Below are 26,156 nucleotides of genomic sequence, written 5' to 3'. Positions count from 1 at the left end.
GCTGGGGTTGGTGATGGAGTGTTCTGGTTGGTATCTCCAAGCTGAGGTTGGTGATGGAGTGTTCTGGTTAGTATCTCCAAGCTGGGGTTGGTGATGAAGTATTTTGGTTAGCATCTGCAGGCTGGGGTTGGTAACAGAATGTTTTGGTTGGCACCTCTAAGCTGGGGCTGGCAATAGATCTACTCAGGTGGCATCTCTGGCTTGGGGGTGCCTGAACAGGGTTGGACAGCATGGCCGGAAAGGTGTTTGTTTGGGAAACAGCCCTGAATGTTTTTATTTTTTTCCTCTCCACAGCTGATAGTCGAAAAAACGACTGACTACCCTTCGGCTGAGTACTCCCTGGTGGAGGATGTAGCCCTCCACTTCACGTGTTTGATGGACAGACTGAACGAGCAGCGCCTCTTTCAGCCGGACCTGTGCGACGTGGACATCGTGCTGGTGCAGCACAAGAGCATCTTCCCGGCGCACAAGGGGGTCCTGGCAGCCTACAGCCAGTTCTTCCACTCCCTCTTCACCCAGAACAAGCAGCTGCAGCGCGTGGAGCTCTCTCTGGAGGCCCTCACCTCGCAGGGCCTCCAGCAGATCCTCAACTTCATCTACACCTCCAAGCTGCTCGTCAACTCCTGCAATGTGCAGGACGTGCTGAACGCGGCCGCCGTGCTGCAGATGAACAACATCGCGTCGTCCTGCCAGGACCTGCTGGACACTCGCTCCCTCAGCCTGGCCACCGACATGGCCCTGCCCGCCGAGGGCTGCGCCGGACCCCCGCCCTACTACTGCGAGATCAAGCAGGAGGTGGACGCCCCCCACCCCAAAATCTACGCCCGAGAGGGCAACGACCCGTTCTCGGTGCGGGTGGAGGATGGGACAGGCAGTGGGACTCTCCCCCCCGGCCCGGCCAAGCAGTACTACAAGGAGGAGAAGGATGGAGGTGCTGGTGCTGTCTGTAAGATGGAGGGTGAAGAGTCCGAGGAGGATCTGGACAGCCAGGGCTCCTACAACCGGGAGCAGATCATCGTGGAGGTGAACCTCAACAACCAGACCCTCAACGTTTCCAAGGGCATGGAGGGGAAGGCGGCTGCCAGCGAGGCAGCCGTAATGGGGCGGCCAGACGGGGATGGGCATGACACGGAGGAGGATGGGGAGGAGGAGAATGAGGAAGGGGAGGAGGAGGAGGAAGAGGAGGAGGATGCGGAAGTGGGGGAGGAGGAAGAGGAGGAGCGCAGCGAGGAGGAAGACCTGGAGGAGACGACAGAAGAAGAGGACGACGACGATGAAGATGCCTCAGAGATGAAAAGGGAGAAGAGCGGGCAGCCCCGCAGGGGCAGCCGGGCATCCAAAGCCACTAAACCTGCCATGGCAGCCAGGTCCCAGGAGATGGCCAAGGTGGAAGAGGAGGAGGAGGAGGAGGAAGAAGAAGGCCAGAGGGGAAGGAAGAGAAAGAAAGAACAAGATGGCTTGGGCCAGAAGGTGAAGCTGGAGGAGAAGCAGCATTACCCGTGCAAGAAGTGTCCCCGGATCTTCAACAACCGCTGGTACCTGGAGAAGCACATGAACGTCACGCACAGCCGGATGCAGATCTGCGACAAGTGCGGGAAGCGCTTCCTGCTGGAGAGTGAGCTCCTGCTGCACCACCAGACTGACTGTGAGAAGAACATCCAGGTGAGCATGGATCCATCCATGGATCCCACCGGGGTGAGCATCCCACCAAGGGGGAAATGCCTTACTGTGGGGTGGAGCATCCCGCTAGAGATGAATGTTCCACCACGGGGGAAAATACTCCTCCAAAGTGGATGGATGTCCCATCAAGGTGGGGGCATCCCACTAAAGGAGGAGCATCCCACTGCTGCGGGACATCCCAGTGAGGGTAGGGCATCCCAAACACTATGGAGGTCATCCCATCCAGCTGCACCATGGGATGGGCTCGGGCTCCGATAATGTTGATGTTGCAGTTGGGAGGGAACCTTCCTTCACCCATGACTTGTATTCAGACTCAGGAGGGTCCCACAGTGGCCTGGAATCAGAGGATTTGTGCTGGGGGGGCTGCGGTTTCTCCTTGAGTTGCTGGGTGGAAACATGGAGTTAATTTTTGAGGAGTAATTTTTCTTTTGAGTTTATTCAGTTAATCTGGATAAAACACTGTGAGCCCCTGATGGAGACACACTCCAGCATTCCCACCCAGGCTGAACCCATTTTAGCTTAGTTTGAAGATTTGCTGACAGGAGTTAAAATGGTTTTAATCTGCCTTTTGTGCTTTTTTTGTGTGTATTAGCAACTTTCTGAGTGTGTTTGACATCCATGAATGGCTCGGTGTGGCCTTCCCCTGTGCCAATGAGATCCCATGTTAGCAAATTCACTTTGTTAAATCAGTGCTGGTTTTGGGGGCACAGGGAGGCACCCAATCAGAGCAGCAAGCGTGTGTTCCTGAAGATCCCTCCAAATTCCCGTCTCCTTATCCCTGCTGAGCTGTTTTACAGGATGCTGCTGCTGCTAATAATTGCAAATATGCCAATTTATGGAGAGCTTTTTCCATCACCCTTCCCACCAGCAACCAGATTCTGAATGATCTCACAGCTCTCCTTGATGAAGGTAACATAACCTAAGCGCTGCTGGGGTCCTCCACTGATGGCATCCCAAACAAAATAGGGAATGAGGCAGATCTTGGCAAGCAGGGAACATGGAAGCAGGTACGGTCTTGGCTTATAGGTGAAGCAGTCACTGACCCTTTGGTGCATCTTCCTGACAAATTCACAGCACTGAAGTTGCTTTTTTTGGATGCTTTTTCCCAGAATGAATGAGTGTAGCTCCAATGCCTGAGTGGTGGTGGCTCTTTCAAAGCCTAACATAAAACCTGGGCAGTTAAAAAGGAGTTTTACCAGAATGTTTATCCAGCTTCATTTGCTTTCCAGGTAGATAACATGGGGCGGTCACCTCGTTGTTTTTTTGTTTTGCCCCCTCCTTTTTATCCTTTTTCTAGATGATTTTGGAATAGGATCAACCACAGTTGCCTGTGTAGTGACCTCCTTCTGCAGAAAAAGGGATCATTGTCTCCCACTTAATGAAGCATTTTTAATTTTACAAATAGCCAAATCCATTCCATTTGCTCTGATAATATTTAATAGCTTTATCAACATCCCATGGAATTATGTCTGGTTGGAAAAGGATTTTTTTTTGGCACTCTGCTTGTAATAGTTTTTATTTTTTGTGTTTTAATCAGATCTATGGAGGGACTATCCATCTTTTCCCAGTTTGGTCTGCTTCTCTCTTGCCCTGTTTTGTCCCCAAATTTCATCCACAAAGCTTTAGGATTAGAGCACCATTCTGATCCCTGTGTTCATTCCTCATTTCCATAATGTGCATCCTACCTCTGCCACCTGAAAAGTGATCCATCCTTTGTTTTATTGAGTTTTCTCTCAAACTCTTTTTTTTTTTTTTTGGCCAGTTTCAGTATGGTTTTCCTTTTAACTTGCAAAAATTTATATCCTCATTTTCTCCCCCCTCATTTGGACATTATTTCCATATTTTTGAGTGATGATTTTCAGCAGTGAGGACACAGAGCTCGGCCCTCCAGGGTGTTTGGTCTCAACCCTGCGGGTTCTTCTACCTCTGCTGCTTTCCCTCTACCTTTCATTTTGAAATTCCCCTGCCTCTTTCATTTTAAGTGGAGAAAATGGATATTGATGTGTCTTTGATATCAGGCTCTAGTCCTGAATTTGCCTTGAAATATCTCTTAAAACAGAGATAAAGCTGTTCTGACCTATGGAAATAGAGGCTTGGGAGCAGTGGGACTCAAAGGACTACTCATGTTGACATTTGAGTATGGCAAGATGAAGATGATGAAGCTTGAGAATGGCTCTGTGACCCTAATTTTTCCTTTGGGGCACCTAAATATGAATATATATGGAAAAAAAACAGTGACTTCACAGCATAATGGGGTGTTTTCCACAGTATCACAAATTGGTAAAATTTGTGTTGAAGCCCATCAGGGAGCATCTGCTCCTCTGGGAAGGAGGAGAAGTGGAGGAATCCCTCCCCAGGTTCACCAGTACAATTCAGCCATGTTGTTGCAAGATGCCTTCAAGGCATGAATTATTTTCTCAACAAATCTGCAATGAGAGAAGGGAAGGTTTTATCCCTGTTTATTGCAAGAGGAATGTGAGCCATGGAAAGGTAAAGGGGAAGGAGCTGACCCTTGGCTCCTGGCATGGTTTCCCTTGCGGACATCTCTCTCCTGTGTTTCTCTGAGCACTGAACTGGTCTCACATCCTGCCAAGAGGTCTCACACAGAAACTGAAGCTTTTCCTGGGAACTTCCAGAGGAACATTGAACTTGTTGGAGCTTGAAGTGATTCTCTACATTAACTTTTTGGGGAAGACTTTGCATGTTGCGTTGTTCTCCTTGTGCTGATGGACTAGTGGTTTGGATCCATTTTGGTCCTTTTGGATATCATGGAATCATAGATCTGCTTGGAAAACCAATTTAGTTGGTGAAGTATCCATAAATCTGCTGAAGACTGAAGCTGTACTGCCATGGCTTGGGATTCTCTTCATTTTTATATTTTTTGCAAATTTCCAATGCATGGAGAATTGAGATTATTTTATGTAACATCTTCATTTAGGAATAAAATTCCCAGTTGGGAATAGGGCATGAGCTGTTGCTTATCCAAGTCCTGATACAGCTATTGATGGAGACTGTACATCCTTCCCTGGAAGGTCATTGTCCCTTGCTCATCCCATGGATAGAAATATGAAGTTTGGAGGTTTTGAAGTGACGAGGTCTGTATCAGACTTGCTGTTTGTTACAATTTTTGATCTCAGCTGTTGCTTTCACAATCATATTCCCTTTCCACGGATGAAGCTGGTTCCCCTGCTTCCCTGACCATCTCCTGTGTCCTTGCAGTGTGTCACATGTGGGAAGGGGTTCAAGAAGCTCTGGTCTCTCCATGAGCACAACAAGATCGTCCATGGCTATGCAGAGAAGAAGTTCTCCTGTGAGATCTGTGAGAAGAAGTTCTACACCATGGCCCACGTGCGCAAACACATGGTTGGTGAGTGTGGGAGGCACCACAGGGAGGTCTTGTTGGGGCTGTTGGTCCATCAGTTTGGCAATGAAAGGTGTTTTCTGTTGTTGTCATGCTGGGTGTTCAGGGCTGGACTTATTCTTGGTGAGCTTTCTCACATCCCCATCTTGAAATTTGGCCTGATATTCTATGCTGAATGTCTGCTCAGTGCTGGGTTTGGACATGGTGCTGGGGAATTCCATTTGTTTCAATGATCAGAAGTGATCAGAGGAAGGTTTGAAGTGTAACCAGTGTAAAAGGACCAGACCACACCAGCAAATTGAAAAGCAAATTGCACCTGACAACGGTAGTTGGGTCCCCAGGCCTTGGAGCCACCAAAAGATCCAAAAGGATGGGGGTTTGGAAGGGAAATGCTTGAAACGTTGCTGCCATATGTCTTCCAGAGATGCCTTGGGTTTGCTGGGGTTGGGCACTGGGATCCACACCTGGGCTGTGGGGAGGTGAATGGTGGAGGTGTGTGGATGCTTCTGACCTGCCCCTGTCCCCACCAGCACACACCAAGGACATGCCCTTCACCTGTGAGACCTGCGGGAAGTCCTTCAAGCGCAGCATGTCCCTCAAGGTGCACTCGCTCCAGCACTCTGGGGAAAAGCCTTTCAAATGCGAGGTAAGGTCCTGGCTATCACCCCACCCCTCAGCCCCTCAGCCGAGGGCTAAAACACCAGTCTGAGGAAAGACCTTCCACTCCTTGGGGCTTCCACTGGGCTTTGTGCCAACGCAGCTGTAAGGATGATCCCAGGCTTTTCCAAACTTTGTATCACCTCCTGGTTTGAGGGTCCACTAACTTTATGATGAAACTTGTTTCAATGTCAGGATCTGTCCCCGAGTGCCCGGACTTTGCACCCACCCCAAGCCCATCCAGCCTGCAAACCTGGCTGGGTATGTCCCAAAAAGCCTATTTTGGGAGGGAAAAAACAGGGATTTCTTTACTGCTGGTGATTTGAGGGGAATGGGGGGATATTTTGGGTGCTCATCAACAGCTCCTTGCCCCCACAGAACTGCAACGAGCGCTTCCAGTACAAGTACCAGCTGCGCTCCCACATGAGCATCCACATCGGCCACAAGCAGTTCATGTGCCAGTGGTGTGGCAAGGACTTCAACATGAAGCAGTACTTTGATGAGCACATGAAGACGCACACAGGTGAGACCCCCCTTGCCTGGCCCCGCATTGCTGCAATCAGGCTCTCCCTGGAAAGAGTGATGGGATGGGGGTATCTTTGGGGGGGATGGGGTTTTGGGGGGCAATGATAAGGCCCCAATCAACTTGTTAAGTGTGATTTTTGGGAGGGTTCTTGATCTCTGAACTGGATGCACAGGATAAATACCAACAAGATCTTCTCAAGAGGTCAAAACAACACAAAGGTTTGATGGCAAACTTGAGAAAAATCAGGGAACTTGGGCAAAAAGTACAGCATTTAACTAACATAAAACACTTCTCACAGCATTAACTTGGCCCATTCAACTTAGCAAACGTTAAACACATTTGATGTTAAGGTACCCAAAATATTCCAAGCAGAGAGAATTAGGAGAGAAAGACAGAAAATATGTAGAAAAGCACTATATAGTTACTAACTCCTGGGTTCAGACAGAACTTCCAAGGCCAGGGTAGGGTCTGGATGAACGTGATGACCTGGTGTTTGGCTTTAAATACCCCTTGGCCCTCTCTCACATGAGACTTCTGGTCATTTGGCCCTTCTGGAGGTGGATTAGGGGAGAGCGGAGCATTGGCAGACACTGCCAAGCTGGGATATAGGCTCCAGGGCTTGGATGTGGGGCCGTTCACTGCTTCACGAGAGCAAGGCGCACACACACGCACCCCGAAACGTCTTGAGACATCAAATCTCTGCAGAGCCTGGCACGCGGCTTAACCAGCAGCTTCTCACCCCTCTCCTCCCGCCCTCAGGGGAGAAGCCCTACATCTGTGAGATCTGTGGCAAGAGCTTCACCAGCCGCCCCAACATGAAGCGGCACCGCCGGACCCACACCGGGGAGAAGCCGTATCCCTGCGACGTCTGCGGCCAGCGCTTCCGCTTCTCCAACATGCTCAAAGCCCACAAGGAGAAATGTTTCCGTGTCAGCAACCCCTTGGCTTTGGACACGGCCGTCCCCCAACCCGCCACCAGTCCAGCTCCGCTGCCCCCCGGCCCCGGCGTCTCCCCCCTGCCCCTGCCGCTACTCCATCCTCTTCCACAGACCCTCCCTCCTCCTCCTCACCTACCACCACCCCCTCCCCTGTTTCCCGCGGGGAGGATAAATTCAAACAACAATTAGGTGCCCCCCTCCCACCCTGGCCATGTGCCTGCACGGACTGCTCTGCCCTTCGGGAACGCCTTTTCCCCCGGGGAGCCAAGGCTTTGCTTGCTCTCTATACCCCCCCTTCCTCCTCATTTTGGGGTTGTTTTGGGTTTTTATTCCTTTTTCTCACCTGTCATTTTCTGCAGAGAGGGGGAGCAGGAGGAAGCCCCCCCTGCGAGGAGCGTGGGTGTTGGGGGCGAAACCGCCATCCGTCCATAAGGGTGTCACTCTCAGTTTCACCTTCCCACATGCTGGCTTCATCTTCCTGGTGGGGTGCTGGTGAGGCTGGGAGGAGCAGGATATCTGGGCTTGAGCTTGCTGGCCAGTGCACCAATGTTTCAAAGCCAATTCTAGTTAGTGGTGCTTGAATCCCTGTACTGTAAAGCTGGTCTTTCAAGTCAGGCTCTTCACCCACAGGGTTGGGAGGTGGGCACCCCAGAGGAGCCTACTGCCAGCCCCAGTGGCCCGTGTGGAGCGAGCAGATGTCCCCATTGGAAAGCCATTAGCATGCTCTCGTTAGCAGCCCTTGACATGTCTTCCTTCCCTACAACAGGTTTTCTTCCTCCACAGGCAAAAGCACAAACACCCACCTTGCATCTCAGGGCATCTGCAGCTTGCTCTTGGCTCAGTTTTGGGGTGCCCTAAGGGAGCTGGGTTCTGGTGTGCCCTCTCTGCTCATCCCAGCAGGAGCTGGGCTCCTGGGATGCTCTGGAGTCAGAGAGCTGTCCCTGGGAGAGCCCAGATCCTTTTGGGACTGGCGGGAAGGTAGCCTGGGGCAGAGGAGCAGGACACTTCTCTTTCTCAGCAGAATCGGCCCAGAATAGTGCCTTAACAATCTGAATAAACCCCTGAGGGACGGGTGAGCTCCAGGGAGGTCCCTCTGCAAGGTTCAGAGCTAAAGCAAGAACGTGTTCAGCCTGGGGATGATGATGTCCCAATCTCCAATTTGTTGCCTGCGTTGCTCTCCCAGGCTTCGCTTCTCCTTGTGGTGCTGGCATCCGTTGCCCTGTCCTGGTTTGGGGGGACCAGAGGGGACCAGTGAGGGCTGTGGTTGTTTTGGTGATGCCCTGTGGTGTTGCTTAGTGCTTACTGAAGATGTTGAAGTTGAGCTGGTCTTTGGTTTCACTTCCAAATAATATGTCTGGATTCATGCCGAGGAGGAGAAGAAGAGGAAGGCTTTGCTGTCACCTTTTTGTTGGGCACGGAGGTCCCAGCAGGGTCTCTTGCTGCTGTGTTGTGCCCCAGGGTGCCATGCATTGTCCTAACCATGGCTGTGTGGTCCCTGCCTGAGGAAGTGTCCCCTTTGGGGTCAGAGAACACCCAGCATGGGCAGAGAAGGGCTGGAAAAGCGTGAGACTGTTCCAACAAATCCCGTGCTTCTAAAGGTAGTGTTGAGGTCACCTGGGGGTCACGTCATGGAAGAGGTGGTGGAAACACTTTTGGTAGGTAAGAAGGAAAGAGGTCACTGATTTGGCTGCAGGAGCCTCTTCTCATATGCAGCTTGTGCTGGGTGACAGCAGAGTGCTGGGGACAGGGAGCCATATCTGGCTCTGTGAAAATCTTGGTGCTTCGTCTCCTGGACCAAATCAGCAAAGCACTTGGGCAGTATTGAGGCTGTCTCTGCAGAAACAGGAGGATTCAGCCACATACTCAAGGGCTTTGTTGACTGGGGACATGCAGGAGCCTGACAGGGACAGAACCAGGGAGCACCTGTTCATCTCCTGAGTGTTCTTTGATGTGACTGCTGTCACCTCCTGCTGAGTGGCGCCCCACTGGTGCCTGGCATCTTGGGAAAGCCGACTGATGTTAGCATTTTGGAGCCACGAAGTCCTTTTTTTCTTTGTGTTGGCTGAGAACTTGTGGATCCTGTGGATCCACAGCACAGTTCTCAGTACCAGTGAGCTCATCCCCATCTCCATCTGCTCCAAGCACAAGGAGGTTGCTATGGCAGAGCTGCCTCACCATATTGAACTTCTCAGGTGGGTTCCAATGGCTTCTCTGCTGTCTCCCTCCATTACTCTGGGGCTCACTGGGATGGTGCAAAGCCTTCTCAAACACACCTGTGAGGGATGAAGGCTCTTGGGGCCATTGGCTGTCCAAAAGGACCATGACCTGTACTGGAAGATGTTTGCTTTAGAGAAGCATTCAATGAAATCCGTGGAGGTGTTGGAGCGGTCCATGCTGTCTCCTCCTCTGCTGCCCCCCAGGTCTCATCCCCTTGGGCTTCCTTGTGTTTTTTTCCCTTCGTGCTCAGTCTTGAGACAGAGTGGGAGCTCTGTGCCCCGAGGAGGGCTCCGAGAAGGGCTCACCTTGCTTTTATGATCTGTGATGGAGCCCATCAGCTGATAGTCTTCCCCCCCATGTAACACCCATGCCATCTTTGTGCTCCCTTATTCCACTCACCTGGAGGTGGCTTTCCCTGTTCCTGTCCTGGTTCATTCTCTCCCAGTGAGGACCTGCCGCCCTTGGACATCTCTGTGAGATGAGAGCACTTCCTTGAGGCTGGAAGCCCAGCAGAAAGCCCAGTGACTGATCCCAGCCGTGTCCAATCCCCTTTGAGAGCCTGTTCATGGAGCCACTTGGAGACGTTGAGATGTGACCATGCACACAGCACTTTGGAGAACCAGATCCCTGCTGCTCCCTCCCCTCTCCAAGGCCTGGGTAGTTCCCAGGAGTCCTACAAGGCCTCTGAGCCCTTTTGTCTGCACCCTGACTCAGCCCCAGTGTGTCTTCATGTCTGGTTTTCATTGGCATACTAAGAGCTCAGACGAGTCGCTCCTGCAGTGCCTCGTCCATCCCGGATCCATCCCGGCCGGCGCTGTTGCACCCCTTGGTGTTAGACAGGGCAGGAGGCAGGAGAGTTGGGTCCGTTGTTTTCAAGCTTTTTATGTTTTTTTAATTTTATTTTTTTTTTTTACTCTTGCACCTTAATCTCTCACATCCCTTCTCTGACAGACCGCGGGGGTGGAGAGTGGCTTGATTTCCATTGCGCCATTCCTGAATACGCTGTAGAGCAACGTTCAGCTGACAGCTCTCCCCACGCACCTAAACTCCAGACCTCTCTGGGCTGGAATGTTTTTTTTTCCATCCCCACTCCACCCTTCATTTGAACCTTGGGGAGGGAGGGAATCATGTGGGGAGGGTCATTTTTGGTTTATATATTCCAGGAGCCTGGTAGCACAGACCAGCTTGCCTCACGTATCCATGAGGCACAGCTGGCCCTTCGGACCACAGCCATAACCCTGGCGCGGTGGGAAGGTGACAGATGGATGGATGGATGGATGGACAGGTGGGAATGGCTGTGACAGTGCAATAGAGATGAGCATCCGCTGCTAGACAACTCCTCTGAGGTGACTCTTTGTTTGCCCGAAGTCAGGAGGGAAGGACAGACGGACAGATGCCCTTTGTTCACACGGACGGCTAAGATCTTCCCCACACGCAGCCCTGCCTAGAGACACGGAACCACAACGGGAGTTGGGTTGAACTTGCAAAGGAAGAAAATAATAATTTTTTTAAAAAAAGAGAAAAACAAATAGGAATAAGAACAACCTCTGTAGCATGGAACTTGAAGGAAATCAATGAAACCCCAAGCACTTGCCTCAAAACTAGTTTCTCATGCCTGGTGTTTGGCTCTGTATTATTTTACAGCATTCAGTATCGGTTGCCCAAACATGCCAAGTTAAGAGTGTATTGGTGGCTCTACAAGTGTGAACAAACTAAACAAAGCACTTTATTCTGTATAGATTAAGGGAAGGCGGGGAGGGGAGGGGAAGCTTGGATGCTTTTCGGAAGCGTCTTAAGTAATGTTCTAGGAAATGTATTATTATTATTATTATTATTATTACTTTTTTTTTATGACCATGTGTAATCAATATATGTTTATCTTTAACTCCAAGTACAGCAGTTACTCTCTTTGGGATGGTGTGAGGAGGGGGAGGCTGAGATGGTTGGATTAGTCCATCCCCATGGGGCCAGCCAGCTGAGGCAAGTCATTGTCTACCGCAGGAACGGGTGAGTCTTGCTTCGTCGATGGTCCCGTTGGCCGATGTCCAGGAGGTCGCAAAAGGTTCATCAAAGCCACCTCCCAGGGCACAACTCCCAGTCAGACGTCCCCATCCCGAGCCATCTTCTGCCTGGGGGTGCTGGGGCTGCTCTCTGTGCTGCCCGTGAGTGTGATGAGTCACGGTAGGGAGGCTGGTTTGGGTTGTCCCTCGAGGCCAGGTCCTTGGCCATGCTTAGAAATCTGCTTTTGGCCTCTCACCAAGGCACGCTGGGGCTCGCCGAGCTCTGAAATTGGTGTGAGGTCAGAACTGGACCTTTCCACTGCGTTCTCCCAGTCCAGAAGCATTATGACTGTTACCAAAGAGGTTGCAAGTGGAAGGACGGAATCAATAAACGATTTGTCTTTTATAAAAGAAAGCTGAAAGCTCCGCCATTTTCTTTGTTACCTTAATTTTGCTTTATCTTTTGCTTCTCTCTCCTTTTGTTTTTTTCTTTTCTATTGTTTTAAAAGGGTTTTTTTTTTCAGGCAACTGTGTGAGCAGTCAGAGATGGGGAGGATGAGCTTCCTATGGAACACTGACTGCTTCACATGTATAGGCTCTGTGTAGGGTTTGGTGGGAGATGTGTGTGTGTGTGTGTGAGACAACTTGCCTGTTGTGGGGCCAACAGAAAGGCAGCTTTTCAGGGAAGGGTGATGAGTGGGTAGAAGAAGGAATTTGGTTCTTACAGCTGTGGGGTGAGGATTGAGTACCTGGTCCTACAGGCTCCATCAGGTCAGTGTACACTCTGAGTAGGGGCTCTCTGATCTCCTCTACTGGCAGTGGAGAAACCAAGGAGCACATCCAAAAGCACCCAGTGCGCTTTTATTACTTTAAAATGGAGCAGGGGGAACCTCACCAACAATATCAGCATGGATATTGGGAAGATAATGGAAGAAGAGACAGTTTTCCCTCAGCCTTTGGATGTAGACTTTGCCACTGTCATTATCTGTTTTGGGATCTGTGCCACTGAAGCTGATGCATCCAAGACAGGAAAACAGCAGGCAGCAGGGAGGAGTGATGTCTCCCCGAGCATTCCTGGTGGCATTTCTTATGTTTAATGGCCTTTAAACTGACACAGCCTCTTGGAGATGTGGAGGAACGTCCCCAGGCCACACTTTCACTTGTCGATGTCCAACTCTGCCTCTTTCCTCAGACCGACATGTGCTGAGATTTGTCTCTTGTTGCTCAAGCAATGGGATATTTCAAGTTTTTCTGGGCCTTTTCATACAACAGCTATTTTTGCTTTTATAGTTTCCTGCCCTTTACCTGTGGTGGCTTCTCCACAGCTTTATAATTGTGTTAACCACACGTGAGCACCAAACTCCAGTTTATTTGAAACATCTTGAACCTGTGTCAGAGACCACATCACCAACCCATGGAAGGTCAGAAACATTCTCCTGCTGGCTTCAAAAAGCTCAGAATTCCTCCAGGAGAGGCAGGAGGTGAGCGGGGATTAAACCTCTATTAGGATCATCAACACCTTTCCAGGCTGCATTCAGCAAGAGAGTTGGAGCAAAGGTCACGGAATCACAGAATCATTAGGGCTGAAAAATACCTTCAAGATCATTGAGTCAACTTGCCACCTATCACCACCTTGTCAAGCAGACCAGCACTGAGTGCAACTTCCATCCTTCCAGGGATGGTGCTGCTGGAGGCAGGATGTTGTATCCTGACACTGCAATAAATTACTTTGTAAAATGGTTATTCTATACAGTGATTTTTTTAAAATTTTTTTTCTTTGTTTTTTTTTTTTTCTTCTCTTCTGCCAGCAGCTATCTGGAAGATTCATCTTTAATTAGCTTGGGAATTGTCTACATGACTTTTTACAGAACTAGGCAGAAGGTGTTTATTTCTTTTCCGTGCATTTTTCACACATTTGATTGTTTCAAAGATTTATGTTCTATTTTTTTTTAAGCTACTTTGTGACAGCAAGTCACCTTGGATTCTTTTTTGTCTTCTGAAATATTTCATTACTGTTCTGATGTGATTGTCCTCTAAGGAGCTTATCCTGTATCTTCCTAAATCCTTCAGATGAAACCAGGACAAGACTCTGGTTCCTTTACTTCCCTGGAATTCTTTTTCCTTCCAAACATGTTTTAGTTTCTCCACAACTGCATTTTGGTCTAGATGAATCAGCCAGGTATGACTTGTGACACCAGAATTTTCATACCATGTGGAGGCAATTATTTTGCAAAGTTTGTATTTGTTCTTCTTTTAAATTTTTATTGATTATCACCCCTGTGAATGGTACAATCACGTCACAGAATCATAGAATTGTTAAGGTTGGAAAAGACCTTTAATCTCATTGAGTCCAGCTACCAACCCAGCACCAAACCATGTCCCTAAGTGCCACTTCCATGTGTTTTTTGAACAATTCCAGGGACAATGACTCCATCACTGGAACTCCACTGCCTCTTCCAGTGCTTTACAATCCTTTCTGTGAAAAAACTCATCCCAATATCCAATCTAAACCTCCCCTGGCACAGCTTGAGGCTGTTTCACCCTGTCACTGTAGGCACTGAGCTTCCTTTTAGTCCTGGGTAAACTCCTACCTGTGGTATCCATGGGGAAGAGCTGTAAGGATATAGATCCTAGCATTTCAGCCCTCAAATGGGGGAAAATAAGAAAATATGGGGCTCTCCATGGGGCTGTTTTGCTGCACGTGTCCATCACAACTTGTGCACAGTCCTTGTTTTGGTTGCTGTGAAAGATGAGTTTCAGCTCTATCAGCATGCAAACACAAGGATTTCTTTTGGAATAGTCACATTTATTTTTAAATAAACCACTGGTCACATGGTGTGGGCATCAGGAGACTTTTGCTCTAACAGGTCTTTGTTCTTGCTGCCAGTACAGTTGTGTCTCTACCAAAATTTCACTATTAACAACTTTAAAATAAATATGCATTTTTCCTCAGTCAGAAGCTCTCTTTGAGCCAAACACATCTGAGATCTCCTTAGCAAAGTAAAATAATCTTTTAAAAAAATCTGAACATTAAAAATAAGAGAAACAGCAAAAATATAAAACCTTTCCCTATAAAACAGCATTTGTCCATCCATAGGTGAGGACACTGTGATCTGTGATTGAGGATGAGGAGCCCAAAAGGCTGGAGATGACCACATGGGGCATCCCCTGTCCATCTCTCCCGCTTTCCCACCCCACAACTTCCACAACTCCTCCCTTCCTTAGACTCAGCTTCTGTCTTCTCATCACTCTAAAGTCACAGTGGAGGCAAAGAACTGAGATTATTTCCTTTTCATTACAACTTCCAAACTGCTTCTGCTGCTTACATCATCTTTTAACTGTCTCATCCCAACAACCCTCTTCACTCAGGAACTCATCAAATTCTTTCAGGTCTCTCTTGTACCACTTGACTTTACCCCTTCCTTCTCCTCTCCAAGGAACACTGTACTCACAGGTACCTTAGGCTGGGAAATGCTTTGTAGATGCTTTTCCCCGGGGAAGGTAATCTCAACCCCCACTTTTTGAATCTGTTGTTTGTTGGAGAGGTCCAACAGCAGTTGAAAAGATGGGGAAAAACAGGGAAAAAGAAGTTAAAAAATGTATGATCTATTTGTGCTATCTCCTGAGACTGGAGTAACTAATTTTTCTGTGCTTCTCAGTCTTCTCCAGCTCCTTGCAGGCTCCAGACCCCCTCTCTAATTGCCTTGTGAGCACCTTCAAGTTCCCAGTGGTTTTCCAGATACACTCCCCTCTTTCCCTCTTATCCAAAAAAGTACCAATCACAAATGCAATGTCCTGGGCAGTGTCCAGATGCCACATTTCTGATAAGCATCTCCCCATCCCTCCTTGCCCCATCACCCCGTGGAAAGAAGACCAATCACTCCTGACTACATCTTTGTCAGGCGCAGAACATTGAGGCGCACGGGGAGGAACGTGGCACCGGAGGCGTACTGGATTTCCTGGAGGACCCCTTCCCACTTCTTCTGCTCCTCATCATACCTGGGGAGAGGCAGACAGGCACTTAATGGTGAGGAAAGGTCTCCACTCCCTCCCTGCAGCTGCTCTCCATAGTGGTGGGAGCCCTGGTGTGTGGCAAGATGTCCCACAGGAGTTATTTGGCCACAGGAATCTGCACGGGGACTTTAAATCCTGGAGTGCTCTGGTTTGGGGGATGTGGATATCAGCACACGGTCTTACAGGGAAGGGAATCTTTTTCTTCAGGGAATTGGGTTTATGGCACCAAGGTGGAACATCCATGGTGAAGGACAGCAGCATCCTGCTGAGGGTGCCAGAGCACTGACATAAGGGACAGGAGCAGCCAACGTTGTGTTAGCAGCTGTCACTAAGAGCTTTCTGCCCACTCCTCTTGCATGTAAGACTATCTCCTTCCCAGCCCAGACTCTCTGCTTCCCAGACCAGACTCACTCTCTCCTTCCCAGCCCGAGCACTGGCTGTTCCCAGAGAGAGGAAGCATTGCACAGATGCTGCTCCACACCAAAGGGGAGGCTGGAACCAGCTCCAGGCAAAATGTCAATGCACAACAAAGCCAAAGGAGCAAGTTTTCCCTGGTCTGCTGCTGTGTGAGGCTGGGACAGATCACTAAAGCACCAGCGTGCCCTCCAGCACAGCACAGAGCGAACTTCTCAGACACCCTGTGCTGAGCCTGCAGCCTCATGCTGGGGGTGGCAACCTCCATCTCATACTGACAGCATAAAAGAAAGACAGAAATAATCCATTTCATTACTAACATCCCTCCCATGCTCCCTTGGGCAGCCCTGGGGAAAGGTTGTCACCTCCAAACATCGTTCAGCTCCGTTGGTACCAGCTCTCCTGACTCTGTCTCCACGGTGGCGAAGCCCCCGAGCAGGTAGAGCACCCCAGACAGGCTGACCAGGCTGACAGAGCTGCGCTCCTGAGGGAACTCAGTGAAGGTGTCCCACCTGCCACATCCAGAGAGGGGACAAGTTAGAGCATTCTGGCCACCCACGCACACACTGAGGATGGCATCAAATCAGGATTCAGCAGCTGAGCTCGCTAGTGGCAGATCCAGGTGTGTGGGTCTAGGTGGGATGGGACCATACCCTGGCTGTTTTTGGGGAAACTGTTCCCATCATCTTTGTTCAACTTTGTTTTGTTTCGGGTACAGGGACCAGTATGTTCCAGTGCTGGGACTGCAGCTGCAAACACCACCCAGACTCAGAGGGAATATTATGATGGGTGAAGCTGCCAGGGAACCCAAGGACAGCACAGTGGGTGAAAACACTTTGAGGATGATCCTGAGATGATCCACAGCCCAACCACAGTGACTTTGGTGATGCCCAGCTCTCTGAGGAACCACAGAATTCTAGAATGACTTGCGTTGGAAGGGGCCTTAAAGATTTTCCAGTTCCAACTCGCCTGCCACAGGCATACAAACTGAAGGAACTGACACCAGGAGTCACAAACAAACTCCAGGATGGTTTGGAAGTTGCTGAACGTGCACCTGCCCCTACTGCCTGTGTAACCACAACTCAGGACATACTTGTTAGTGGCAATGTCGTAGACCTCCACCGAGTTGGTCAAACCAGAGTCGGTCACACCAGCTGCCACATAGATTTTGTCCTTGTGCACGGTGGCTCCGAACAAGGAGCGGGCAGTTTTCATGGGAGCCATTTCCTTCCACTCAAACTTGGCTGGGTTGTAGACACACATCTTCTTCAGGCACTTCCTGGAGAAAAATGAGAAGGAAAAGGGGCCTCGATGACCTGCCAAGGGGTGGTTTTGCACGGCAGGTGTTTGGGGGTGTCTGCTGGAAGAAGTGCCTAGGGAGGATTTTGAGTGGAGGGAAACACCCCTCTGTTGGGTGTGCACCCAAGGATGTGCGTGCCTGGAGTCGCCATTTGTGTGTGTAACACCTCCCCTCCTGCTGTGCCCACTTTGAATAGGAGTCCTGAGAGCTCAGCTGGGTGCTCACATATCTGGATAGAGGTCCAGGCAGCCAACAGCCTCTCAGGACCCCTCACAGCCATCAAGGCATTGTTTTAGTGCTCCTGATCCAAGTGATGCTGCAAAATACCCGAAGTGATGTTCCTGTGCCAGGTGAGCACTATGAGGTGTGAATGTGTGCACCTTCACGCCTTTCAGACCAAAACCCTTCCTGAGCAAGGACCAATCCTTACTGGATTGTGGAGTGTTTGATCTACAAACACTCTCATTTGTTCCCTGCAAGGTGGCCACTGGGATGCTTTTCCTGCTGAGCTTGTCTCCTACAAGTGGGCAGGATGATGAGGATTTTCCCTCCTGTTGCAAATACACGTTTGGATTTGACTATGGTGACCACTGTGCTCCACAAGTCCAAGACAGGAGACCCTAAGTGAAGAGGCTTCTTGCTCTTCAATGCTTCTCCCAGTCAGTGTGGCATTTATTTTTCTTTTTGTGAGCAAAGGGCATCACAGAATGGTTTGATTTGGAAGGATCTTTAAAGATCATCTCATTCCAATCCCCAGGGGCAGGGCCACGTTCCACTAGACCAGTTTCCCTTAAAGCTCCATCCAGCCTGCCTCCAAGGATGGGGCAATACATTCTCCTGTAAGGACACTGCCATCTTCCTGATGTCCCTGTTGGCCACCTAAGGTTTTGGAAAGGGCTGCAGGCACAAAGGTGAACAAAGAGGGAAGGATCCACATCTCCCATCACATCCAACCCTCCTTAAACCAGTCTGAGGACGTACAAGTTGTGCACTCCCACTGGTTTGGGGGATTGCCTCCTTGATTTTCTCTTTCCCTTTAACTTACTTGTCACTTCCTTTGCCTCCAATGACGTAGACAAGGTCCTTGTGTGACACCACTGCGTGGCCATAGACTGCATAGGGAAGGGGATCGGCCTCACCCCACTTGAAGGACCTGGGTCAGAAAAAGATGGGAAGCAAAAGGATTTGTAGCTGGCTGGGTGACACATGGCATTTCCCAGCCCTAGAGGTGAGCATGGGGTTAAACTCAATCTCAGAAACACAAGATCTGCAATGAGACGGGCTCAGGCTGTAAATGTTATTATCCTAAAAGGGGGTGACAGTGAAATAAATAGAATATTTATGCTAATATCCATTATTTTCTTGAGGTCTTCAGGTAGGTATAGGGAACAATAATGACCCCTTGAACCTCCTTTTCTCCAAGCTGAGCCCCCCCCCTCCCCAGTTCTTTCAGCTGTTACTGGTGCTCCAGACCCTTCCCCAGCTCTGTTTCCTCATTTGGGCTCACTCCAGCCCCTCAATGTCCTTGTCATGAGGGGCCCAAAACTGGACACAACATTTGAGGTGCAGCCTCGCAGTGCCCAGCACAAAGGAGGGAACATTCCCCTGGTCCTGCTGATCCTGATCCAGGATGCCACTGGTCTTCTTGGCCACCTGGGCACACACCTGGCTCAGGTTCAGCCACTGTCAATCAGAATAATATCAACCAAATAAAGCCAGAAATAAAGTGGTGCTGGTCACATCTCTACCAGCTTCAAACTGATACTCAAAGCACTCTCTGAGCTCTTAGCAGGGGCAGACAAATTCTTTCCCAGTGTCTGCAGGGGCAGATAAATGCCCTGCTCTGTGGGAATGGAATTGGTTTCAAATCTCTGCCTATAAAACAGACTTGGAAGCACATACATCTAAATATAGACCAAGCAAAGGCTTGTTGATGCCTGCTGCTCTGTCTCTTTGGGGCAGAGAGCAGCAGGCTTTGGAAGTTTCTGTCTCCTGAGAGAAGAACAGGATGATGTCTTTTAATAAAGCTCATGAGCTAGCATGGGTCAGAGCCCATTGTCCAAAAATAATCAGATATTAAGCCTGATATCAATCAGCATGAGCCATTCTGTGACACATCTGAAAATTTTAAAAACAAGCTTTTCTGTTCAAACCCCTTTTGGTGAGACCACAGTGACTGTCACTGAACCTTTAATCAGTGAGCAAGAGCAGAAGGTTTAACAGAAGAAAAACTCCTCTGTACATGTCTCACATGAACATCTACTAATATCAGTCCCAGAAAACAAAATATCCCCATAAAGGCTTCCCTCTCCAGGAGGGATAAAGGGAGCAGCTGGAGCAAGACAGCTCAGAGCCCCAGGGCACAGCTCCAGACAGTCCCAGCATCCACAGACAGAGTTCAAGCCTTTCTCCCAAAGCTTTTGACCTCTGGAGAGCTGGAGTCACTGCATGGCAGCTGTTCCACCTTCTCCTCTAAGTCCCCTCCCACCCCACTGAACACTCACAGCCGGTCGTAGCACAGGACTGAATCCAAGGTCTTCTCTCCCTCCTTCAGTTCCTTCCCTCCAACCACAAAAATTGAATTTTCTGCCTCCCCCAGGCCGAAGAGGCAGCGAGGGGAGGGCAGGGGGGGCATCCCCAGCCAGTCTGCATCCAGATGGTCGTACTGGAAGGGAACACATGGTCATTAGTGTGTGCCCATTTGTTTAGTCAGGGTCCAGACGAGGAGGACAAAATCTGTTCCCATGTGCAGCTTGGCCACCCCAGCAGCACTCTCTGCAATGTCCCTGTGACTGTGCCTTTGTCACCTGAGAGATCTGAGAGCAAACCCAAGTCACATGTTGTATGACAAACCTTTTGTGACATAAGAGCAGAGATGGGTCTGCAGCAACAGGTTCTGCTCTATTCATCAAAGCCTGGACTTTACGGAACCACAGTAAAGTTGGAAAATACCTCTGAGATCACTGGGTCCAACCTTTCACCAGTCAATTCCAAGGCACTGAGTGCCACATCAGGTCATTTCTTGGACACCTCCAGGGATGGTGACTCCACCACTTCCCTGGGCAGCCCACCTCAATGCCTGAACACCTTTTCAGTAAAAAAAATTCTCCCCTCTGTCCAACCTGAACCTCCCTTGGTGCTGCTTGAGGCCTTGTCCTGTCATCTTGTCACTGGCTGCCTGGGAGAAGAGGCCAACCTGGTTACATCCTCCTTTCAGGGAGTTGTAGAAGGATAAACTCTCTCCTGAGTCTCTTCTTCCACCTTGGAACTTGGAACAAGTTCGGTTGTCTTTGGGTGAAAGGCTCCCTTTCTGGACTTGTAATGGATCATTCCTGGGGCTGGAGGAATTGAAGCATTTCAATCCTAGAAATTTTCCTGAACCTTTTCATGAATAGAACACTGCACAGTATTTCATCCTGATATTTTCCATCTCTGCCAGGTAACAGTGTGCTGCCAGCAATGTTGCACAGAAAAATAATTTACACAGAAAAAGGGGTGCCAGACCCATCTAACAGATAAGCAAGCTGCTGCATCAGATCACCAAAACCTTGGACATCTGTAGATCAAGGCATTGCCTCATGTCCCACCAGGAGGGGTAAAAAAATGAAAGAAAAATTCTTATACAGGAGACTCTGAGCACTGGGAACTGGGGAGAAAAATTTAATGTAGCTTGACAGAGGAGGGAGGGGTGTCTTGCAGCCAGTTTTGTGAGACTGCAGGATGAAACTGTGACGCAGCACTGCCTGGAGCATTGTTTGCCATGGGCTTAGGCCAAAGAGCTTCAGCCTGATGGGCCAGCTCCAAAGACTCGGCCTCAGCTGGGTGCCTGTGGTTTTTATCCCTTTGTAAGCTGTGGTCCACACATGTGTTATTTATAGTGTAACCCTGAGCAGTCCAGTCATCAGGATAGTTCCTGCTTCTTGATGGACTCAGCATTGTTTTCGAGTCATAAATCTTGCAAGTGACAAAGAAAGGATACCCTTTTCCACCCGAAATGTCAATGGAATCATTTTGCTCCTGCCAAAACCTGCAAGGCCTCTGGGATTTATCAGCATTTTTGTATTTTGGTGCCTGTCCTTCAATCTAAATTATCCCTGACCTAATGCCCCTGGCTTCAGCAAGGAGAATGTGAAATTTGGGAGGATAGAAAGAGTCAGGAGGTGTAGGGAGCTGTGGCACACTGGCTTGTCATAGCTATAGCTACATCATAAATATGTTGTTTGAGCTGAAAAAAAGGGCTCCAAACCTCTCTTGCTCATACAGCAACTGTGAGCTGCATAACAACACTGGTGTAATAAATTAAACACTTGCAAAGTGATGGCACTCTCCAATCCCAGGCTTTGTCTGATTCTCCCAAGCACAAGTGACATGGTAGCATGTGAAGAGACCCTTCTTGTGGAGAAGAGCTAAAACTGGCCCCATGATGTTCAAGGTATTTGCCACTGAGTCGGTGGAAAACTAGGAGCTGAATAGAGAAATCTCCCCACAGAGTACTCTGGGGGGAAGGAGCACCAAAGGATTTTCATCCAACCCACATGTTCAAAGGGGCACAGATTGGGAGTTAGAGAAGTTTCCCAGGGTTTTGTACAGTCAAATATTAAATGGCTCTCAGGATGCTGCCCCACCTCTGGAAGTGTTCAAGGCCAAGTTGGATGGAGCTCTGAGCAACCTGGTCTAGAGGAAGGTGTCCCTGCTCATGGCAGGTGTTGGAGCTAGGTGATCTTCAGGGTCCCTCTCAATCCAGGCCATTCTATGATTTTATCAAGGTTCTGTGACCTCTCTGAGCCCTGCTACACCTCTGCTGGGAAGAGTGATCTTCAGGCACAGGTTTGGGCTGAATTCATCATCCTGCTCTTCACAGGTAGTTATGATGGGGCTGGCCACACCTCTGGCATCATGGATTGTCCAATGTGAAAGGCTGGATCTCAAACAGGACACCCCCAGCACTTCCTCAGCTTTCCCACTCCCTCCTGCTTTATAGGGCTGGGGTTTCTTCCTCCTGGTTTCTCATTCCCTGGACTTCACCTGGCCTGCACAACCCTCTGCCCCTTTCCAGGTGAGGACAAGCATGGTCCCTGCATGATGTGCAGCCCTACTGCTAAGGGCAATGAGTCAAGGGACAGATCAGGGCTCTATGTCTCAGCTTGGCAGCCACTCTCATTTTATCCTTTCGGCCTGGAGATGTTATTGTTTTCCTCAGAAGATGTGAGCCTGGGACACATTATTGTTTCTTCCCAGAAGATTTGAGCCATGGAGAGGAACAGAAAAAAAAAAAGGATTTCTGTGTATGAGAGGAAGAACAGAGGATTTACTGGATTCTTCGGGGTCAGCAGGAAGGGTAGGCACCTTGTGTTAGCTGTCTACAGGGAGAGAAATCTGGGCTGCAGCCCAGGCTGGGGTTCAGATTGCCTGCATGGCTCAATCCAGTCACAATTTGGTCACTGCTGAGTTAGAGCAGCCACTTTCCCTGAGGAGTATCCCCAAAACACATCATGGTGGTTTCCCCCTCAAAGGCTGAGACAGAGACTCTGAGCTGGACCAAACCCATCTCCAAGGGCAGGAACAGCATTAGGAATGGGGTATGTCCTGGGAGGCAGGGACATGTCCTGTGTCCTTGGGGTGTTTGTTCTGTGGCTGCACCTGCTGCTGCTCCTTTTTTTGGCACCTGACAGTGTCATCCTTGGGTTTTCCTGGGGTTCGTAACCAGGGGAAGCAGAGCAGAACCTGGGTCTGATGCCACAAACCTCGCAGTCTGTGAACCTTATGGCAGCCAGGGCTGAGCCAAATTCACTGTTCTAAATAATCCTCTCCTCAGGATTCGGATCAGGAAAGCTCATTCCTATTTTCTACTCCTTCAAACCTTCCTCCTCAACTACCACAACCACCCTTCAGTGGCATCTGCCTTAAAAATAAAGGAAGAAGAATCTCCAGTAAAGCAACCCAGATCATTCTCTTTCGTTTACAACTTACACGTTAACGTCATGTGACAACAAATATTATGAGCTTTGCATGGAAGCTAAAGCTTGGTGATGCTCCCAAGTGGTCAAAGAAACTAAAAGAAAGATAGACGTAGTACCTGTAGGAAGTAGGAGCTCATGGGATCCTCTTTGCTGTCCTCATTGTAGTACAGTCCTCCAACAATGAAGATCTGATTCTCTTTGGTCACCAGACTGATGTGGTTCTTTGGGATTTGAGTAGACAGGGAGGCAAAATAGCACTCGTTAGCATTGGGGTCATAGGCCACCGCTCCACTGTCGCTCACCATGAAAATAAGGTCCTGGAGGAACATCCCAAAGCGCATCGTGTCATTCAAGATCCCAGGGAGAGCATCCTCCTCTGTGTCCTCTCCTTCATCTACTGCTCCATTGACAACATTCTCCTTCACTTGATTCTCACTGATCTTCTTCACTTTCTTCTTCTTCACTACAGTGAATTTGCCTTTCTGGGCATCCTTCACCATCTGCAGCTTCTTGAGCAGCTCCGGGCTGGACTTGACCATGGTGTGCTTCTCCACGTGGTCCTTGATGTAGTCGTTGGGCATGAGGCGGAAGCGAATGCTCTCAAAGATAACAGGCAAGGCTTTCTGCCGGCTCTCACGGTCCTTGGTCCCCACCCACTTCATCACCACCTCAAAGACGTTCTCCTCCTTCTCCACGTTGAGGGAATCGCTGGAGATGATGGCAATCAGCTCGTCGGGGGAGAGCTGGTAGAACTCCTCGTCCCGGGAGACCAGCGCGAAGCGGTCGCAGATGAAATCCCGGGCAGCCACGGCCAGCCGGGCGCAGTCCAGCATCAGTCCCAGCCGGAAGATGGCCAGACAGTTGCTGAGGCAGAGCCGCTTCTGCAGGAAGGACACGCACACGGTGAAGATGGAGGGGATCTGGAACATGTTGGCCACGGAGAAGATGTCCTGCACGTTCTGCTCGGTGATCTCCAACTCAGAGGTGTAGATGTAGTGGAGGATCTTGCCCATGACATCTGGATCGACGTCTTCCAAGCTGACCTCCCTCTTCTTGCTCTCTTCCATGTCTGAGAGGAACATGGCCCGGAAATAGGGGCTGCAGGCTGCCAGCACCAGCCGATGGCAGGGAAACTCCTTCCCTTTCACTTTTAAGACACAGTCCAGAAACTTATTGTGGTCCAACATGTCTTTGAGTCCATCCTGGAGAAGAGTTTGCTGGTAGAGACGCAGTTCTTCCACTTGATCAAGAGGCAAACCCATGCTGACGAGTAAGCGCTCGTTCTTCGCCCCAACCCTTCTCTTATGGATAAATATTGGTGGCTGTACCTATACCTGAGCAAAGAAACTTGCTCAAAGCAGAGCTCACAGCCTCGTGAACTTCCAGACCTCCGGCACAGCAGGAATGTGAAACGCTGTCTACGCTCCCAGCTGTCTGTGCACTTCAGCTTCCAGCTCGGGGCTTTATATATAGACACAGCACTGCAGAGCTTAAGGAATCCATAGTGCAGCATGTGTAAGCCGATCACTCTTTAATATGACACATTGGACAAGGAGGAAGGGAGGGGGCCGGGGGAACAGCTGTAATTCCAGCCTCAGTAATTCAGGAAGGGTCCGTCAGCTCATGAGTCACCATGGCAGCAGGAGGTTTCAGTGCTGTGACACCACAGGGGACACGGGGGACACGTGTGACCCACGGGCTTGGGAAGCGGCCTCTGGGTGAATCTAACAGCACAATCTGCCTCTTGGGTCATGGGTGGTAAGGCTGGGGTTTCCTCCTGGTGATGGTAAACGGGCTGCTCTGAAAGTGCTGGACCTTTAGCTGGGTTAAAAATAGACCATGAATTCAAAGCTGGAAAGATGCGCTAAGGGAGGGTCTTGTGTGGGCTTTGTGGCATCCCCAGCTCCAGGCAGCTCCCACCCAGGGCTGCTTTCACCCAGGTTTGTCCTTTATTCTCCTCTAGAGTCACTTTTCAGGCGTCTGGAAGGAGGTGGGAAATGGAGATAGAGCTGTTTATTTACAGCCCTGTATGGGATACGAGATCTGTGCTGGAAGTTCCTTTAAAATTCTCACTAAAGCAGGAGATTTGAGGAATTCTCACTAAAGCAGGAGATTTGAGGAATTCTCACTAAAGCAGGAGATTTGAGGACTGTGGGAGAGGGGTGACTCTCTTTCCCTGCAGTAGGTGATGGAGTCACCATCCTTGGAGGTGTTAAGGGAAGACTGGACATGGCACTCAGGGCCATGGTCTGGATAAATCATAGGTTGGAGTCAATCCTAGAGCTCTTTTCCAGCCTCACTGATTCTGTGACTCTGTCACACACGCAAATGGGCCCCAGTGGCACAGTGTATGGGCACCTTGGTACCAATAAATCCATCCTTCCCAGATCCTGGTGACAGAGAGAGTGTCTGAGGCAGAATAGAAGTAAAGGAAATGCAGCAGTGGGCTTCAACTCACAGATTAAGACATCTAAACACAAATACCTTCTAGTAAATTGAGGATCTCCTGCTCAGTCTTCTGGCTCATCACCCCCATGATGAAGTCTAGAGCCACAGCAGGCCAACCTGCCTGTCCTGGAGCTGCTGCTCCAGTGTGGCTGAGCTCTCCTGCTGATCTTAGGTCCTGCTTGCCTACCCATGGATGATTAGGAAGTCCCCTGGGCCCTCAAATGGCCAGTCCAGGTCCAGCTATTCCCACAGAGCTCACAAAGAAGTAAATTAGTTTTGTTAGACATGGGCGAGCAGAGTAGCTATAATTATTTATACCCATAGTAAAACTTGCACATGAATCTGTTTTATCTCTTACTGTGGACCCTCTGGGCTGTCTGACACTCAGCGATGGTACAGATTTAATTAACGATTTAATTAAGTCTATGAAAAAATATTAGCCATTATTCTTGGTGTATTTAAAGCCATATAACCCCTTACCCTGGCAGGGATGTATTTATAAAAATTGCCATGATGGTTCTCTCTAGAGTGGGAAGAGGGAGGGACCTAAACCAGTATGAAGCCCTTCTGTACTGGTGTGGTTCCAGAAGCATCTGGGAAGTACCAGTATAGCAGGGAAATCATCACAAGCTGTTTTCAGA

General features: G+C 49.5%; 2 protein-coding genes across 2 annotated transcripts; one reads left to right on the top strand and one right to left on the bottom strand.

The window, feature by feature from the left end:
* The first annotated feature begins 300 nt into the window (after positions 1-300).
* ZBTB47 (zinc finger and BTB domain containing 47) lies at positions 301-7,351 on the top strand. Its single transcript, XM_062493357.1, has 5 exons — positions 301-1,662; positions 4,900-5,047; positions 5,572-5,687; positions 6,077-6,221; positions 6,984-7,351. The coding sequence occupies exons 1-5, from the start codon at positions 376-378 to the stop codon at positions 7,349-7,351; spliced, it is 2,064 nt and encodes a 687-aa protein (XP_062349341.1). The 5' UTR covers positions 301-375.
* Positions 7,352-15,266: 7,915 nt separating this feature from the next.
* On the bottom strand, positions 15,267-24,329 carry KLHL40 (kelch like family member 40). The gene is made up of 6 exons (XM_062493346.1): positions 23,184-24,329; positions 19,612-19,772; positions 18,153-18,260; positions 16,901-17,086; positions 16,173-16,319; positions 15,267-15,378 (listed from the first exon to the last, which is right to left on the bottom strand). The coding sequence occupies exons 1-6, from the start codon at positions 24,327-24,329 to the stop codon at positions 15,267-15,269; spliced, it is 1,860 nt and encodes a 619-aa protein (XP_062349330.1).
* Between the last annotated feature and the right edge of the window lie 1,827 nt (positions 24,330-26,156).

Source organism: Cinclus cinclus, chromosome 1 (genome assembly GCF_963662255.1).
Source record: "Cinclus cinclus chromosome 1, bCinCin1.1, whole genome shotgun sequence".
NCBI classification, from domain to species: Eukaryota; Metazoa; Chordata; class Aves; order Passeriformes; family Cinclidae; genus Cinclus; species Cinclus cinclus.
This window is presented reverse-complemented; position numbering and strand designations above follow the sequence as displayed.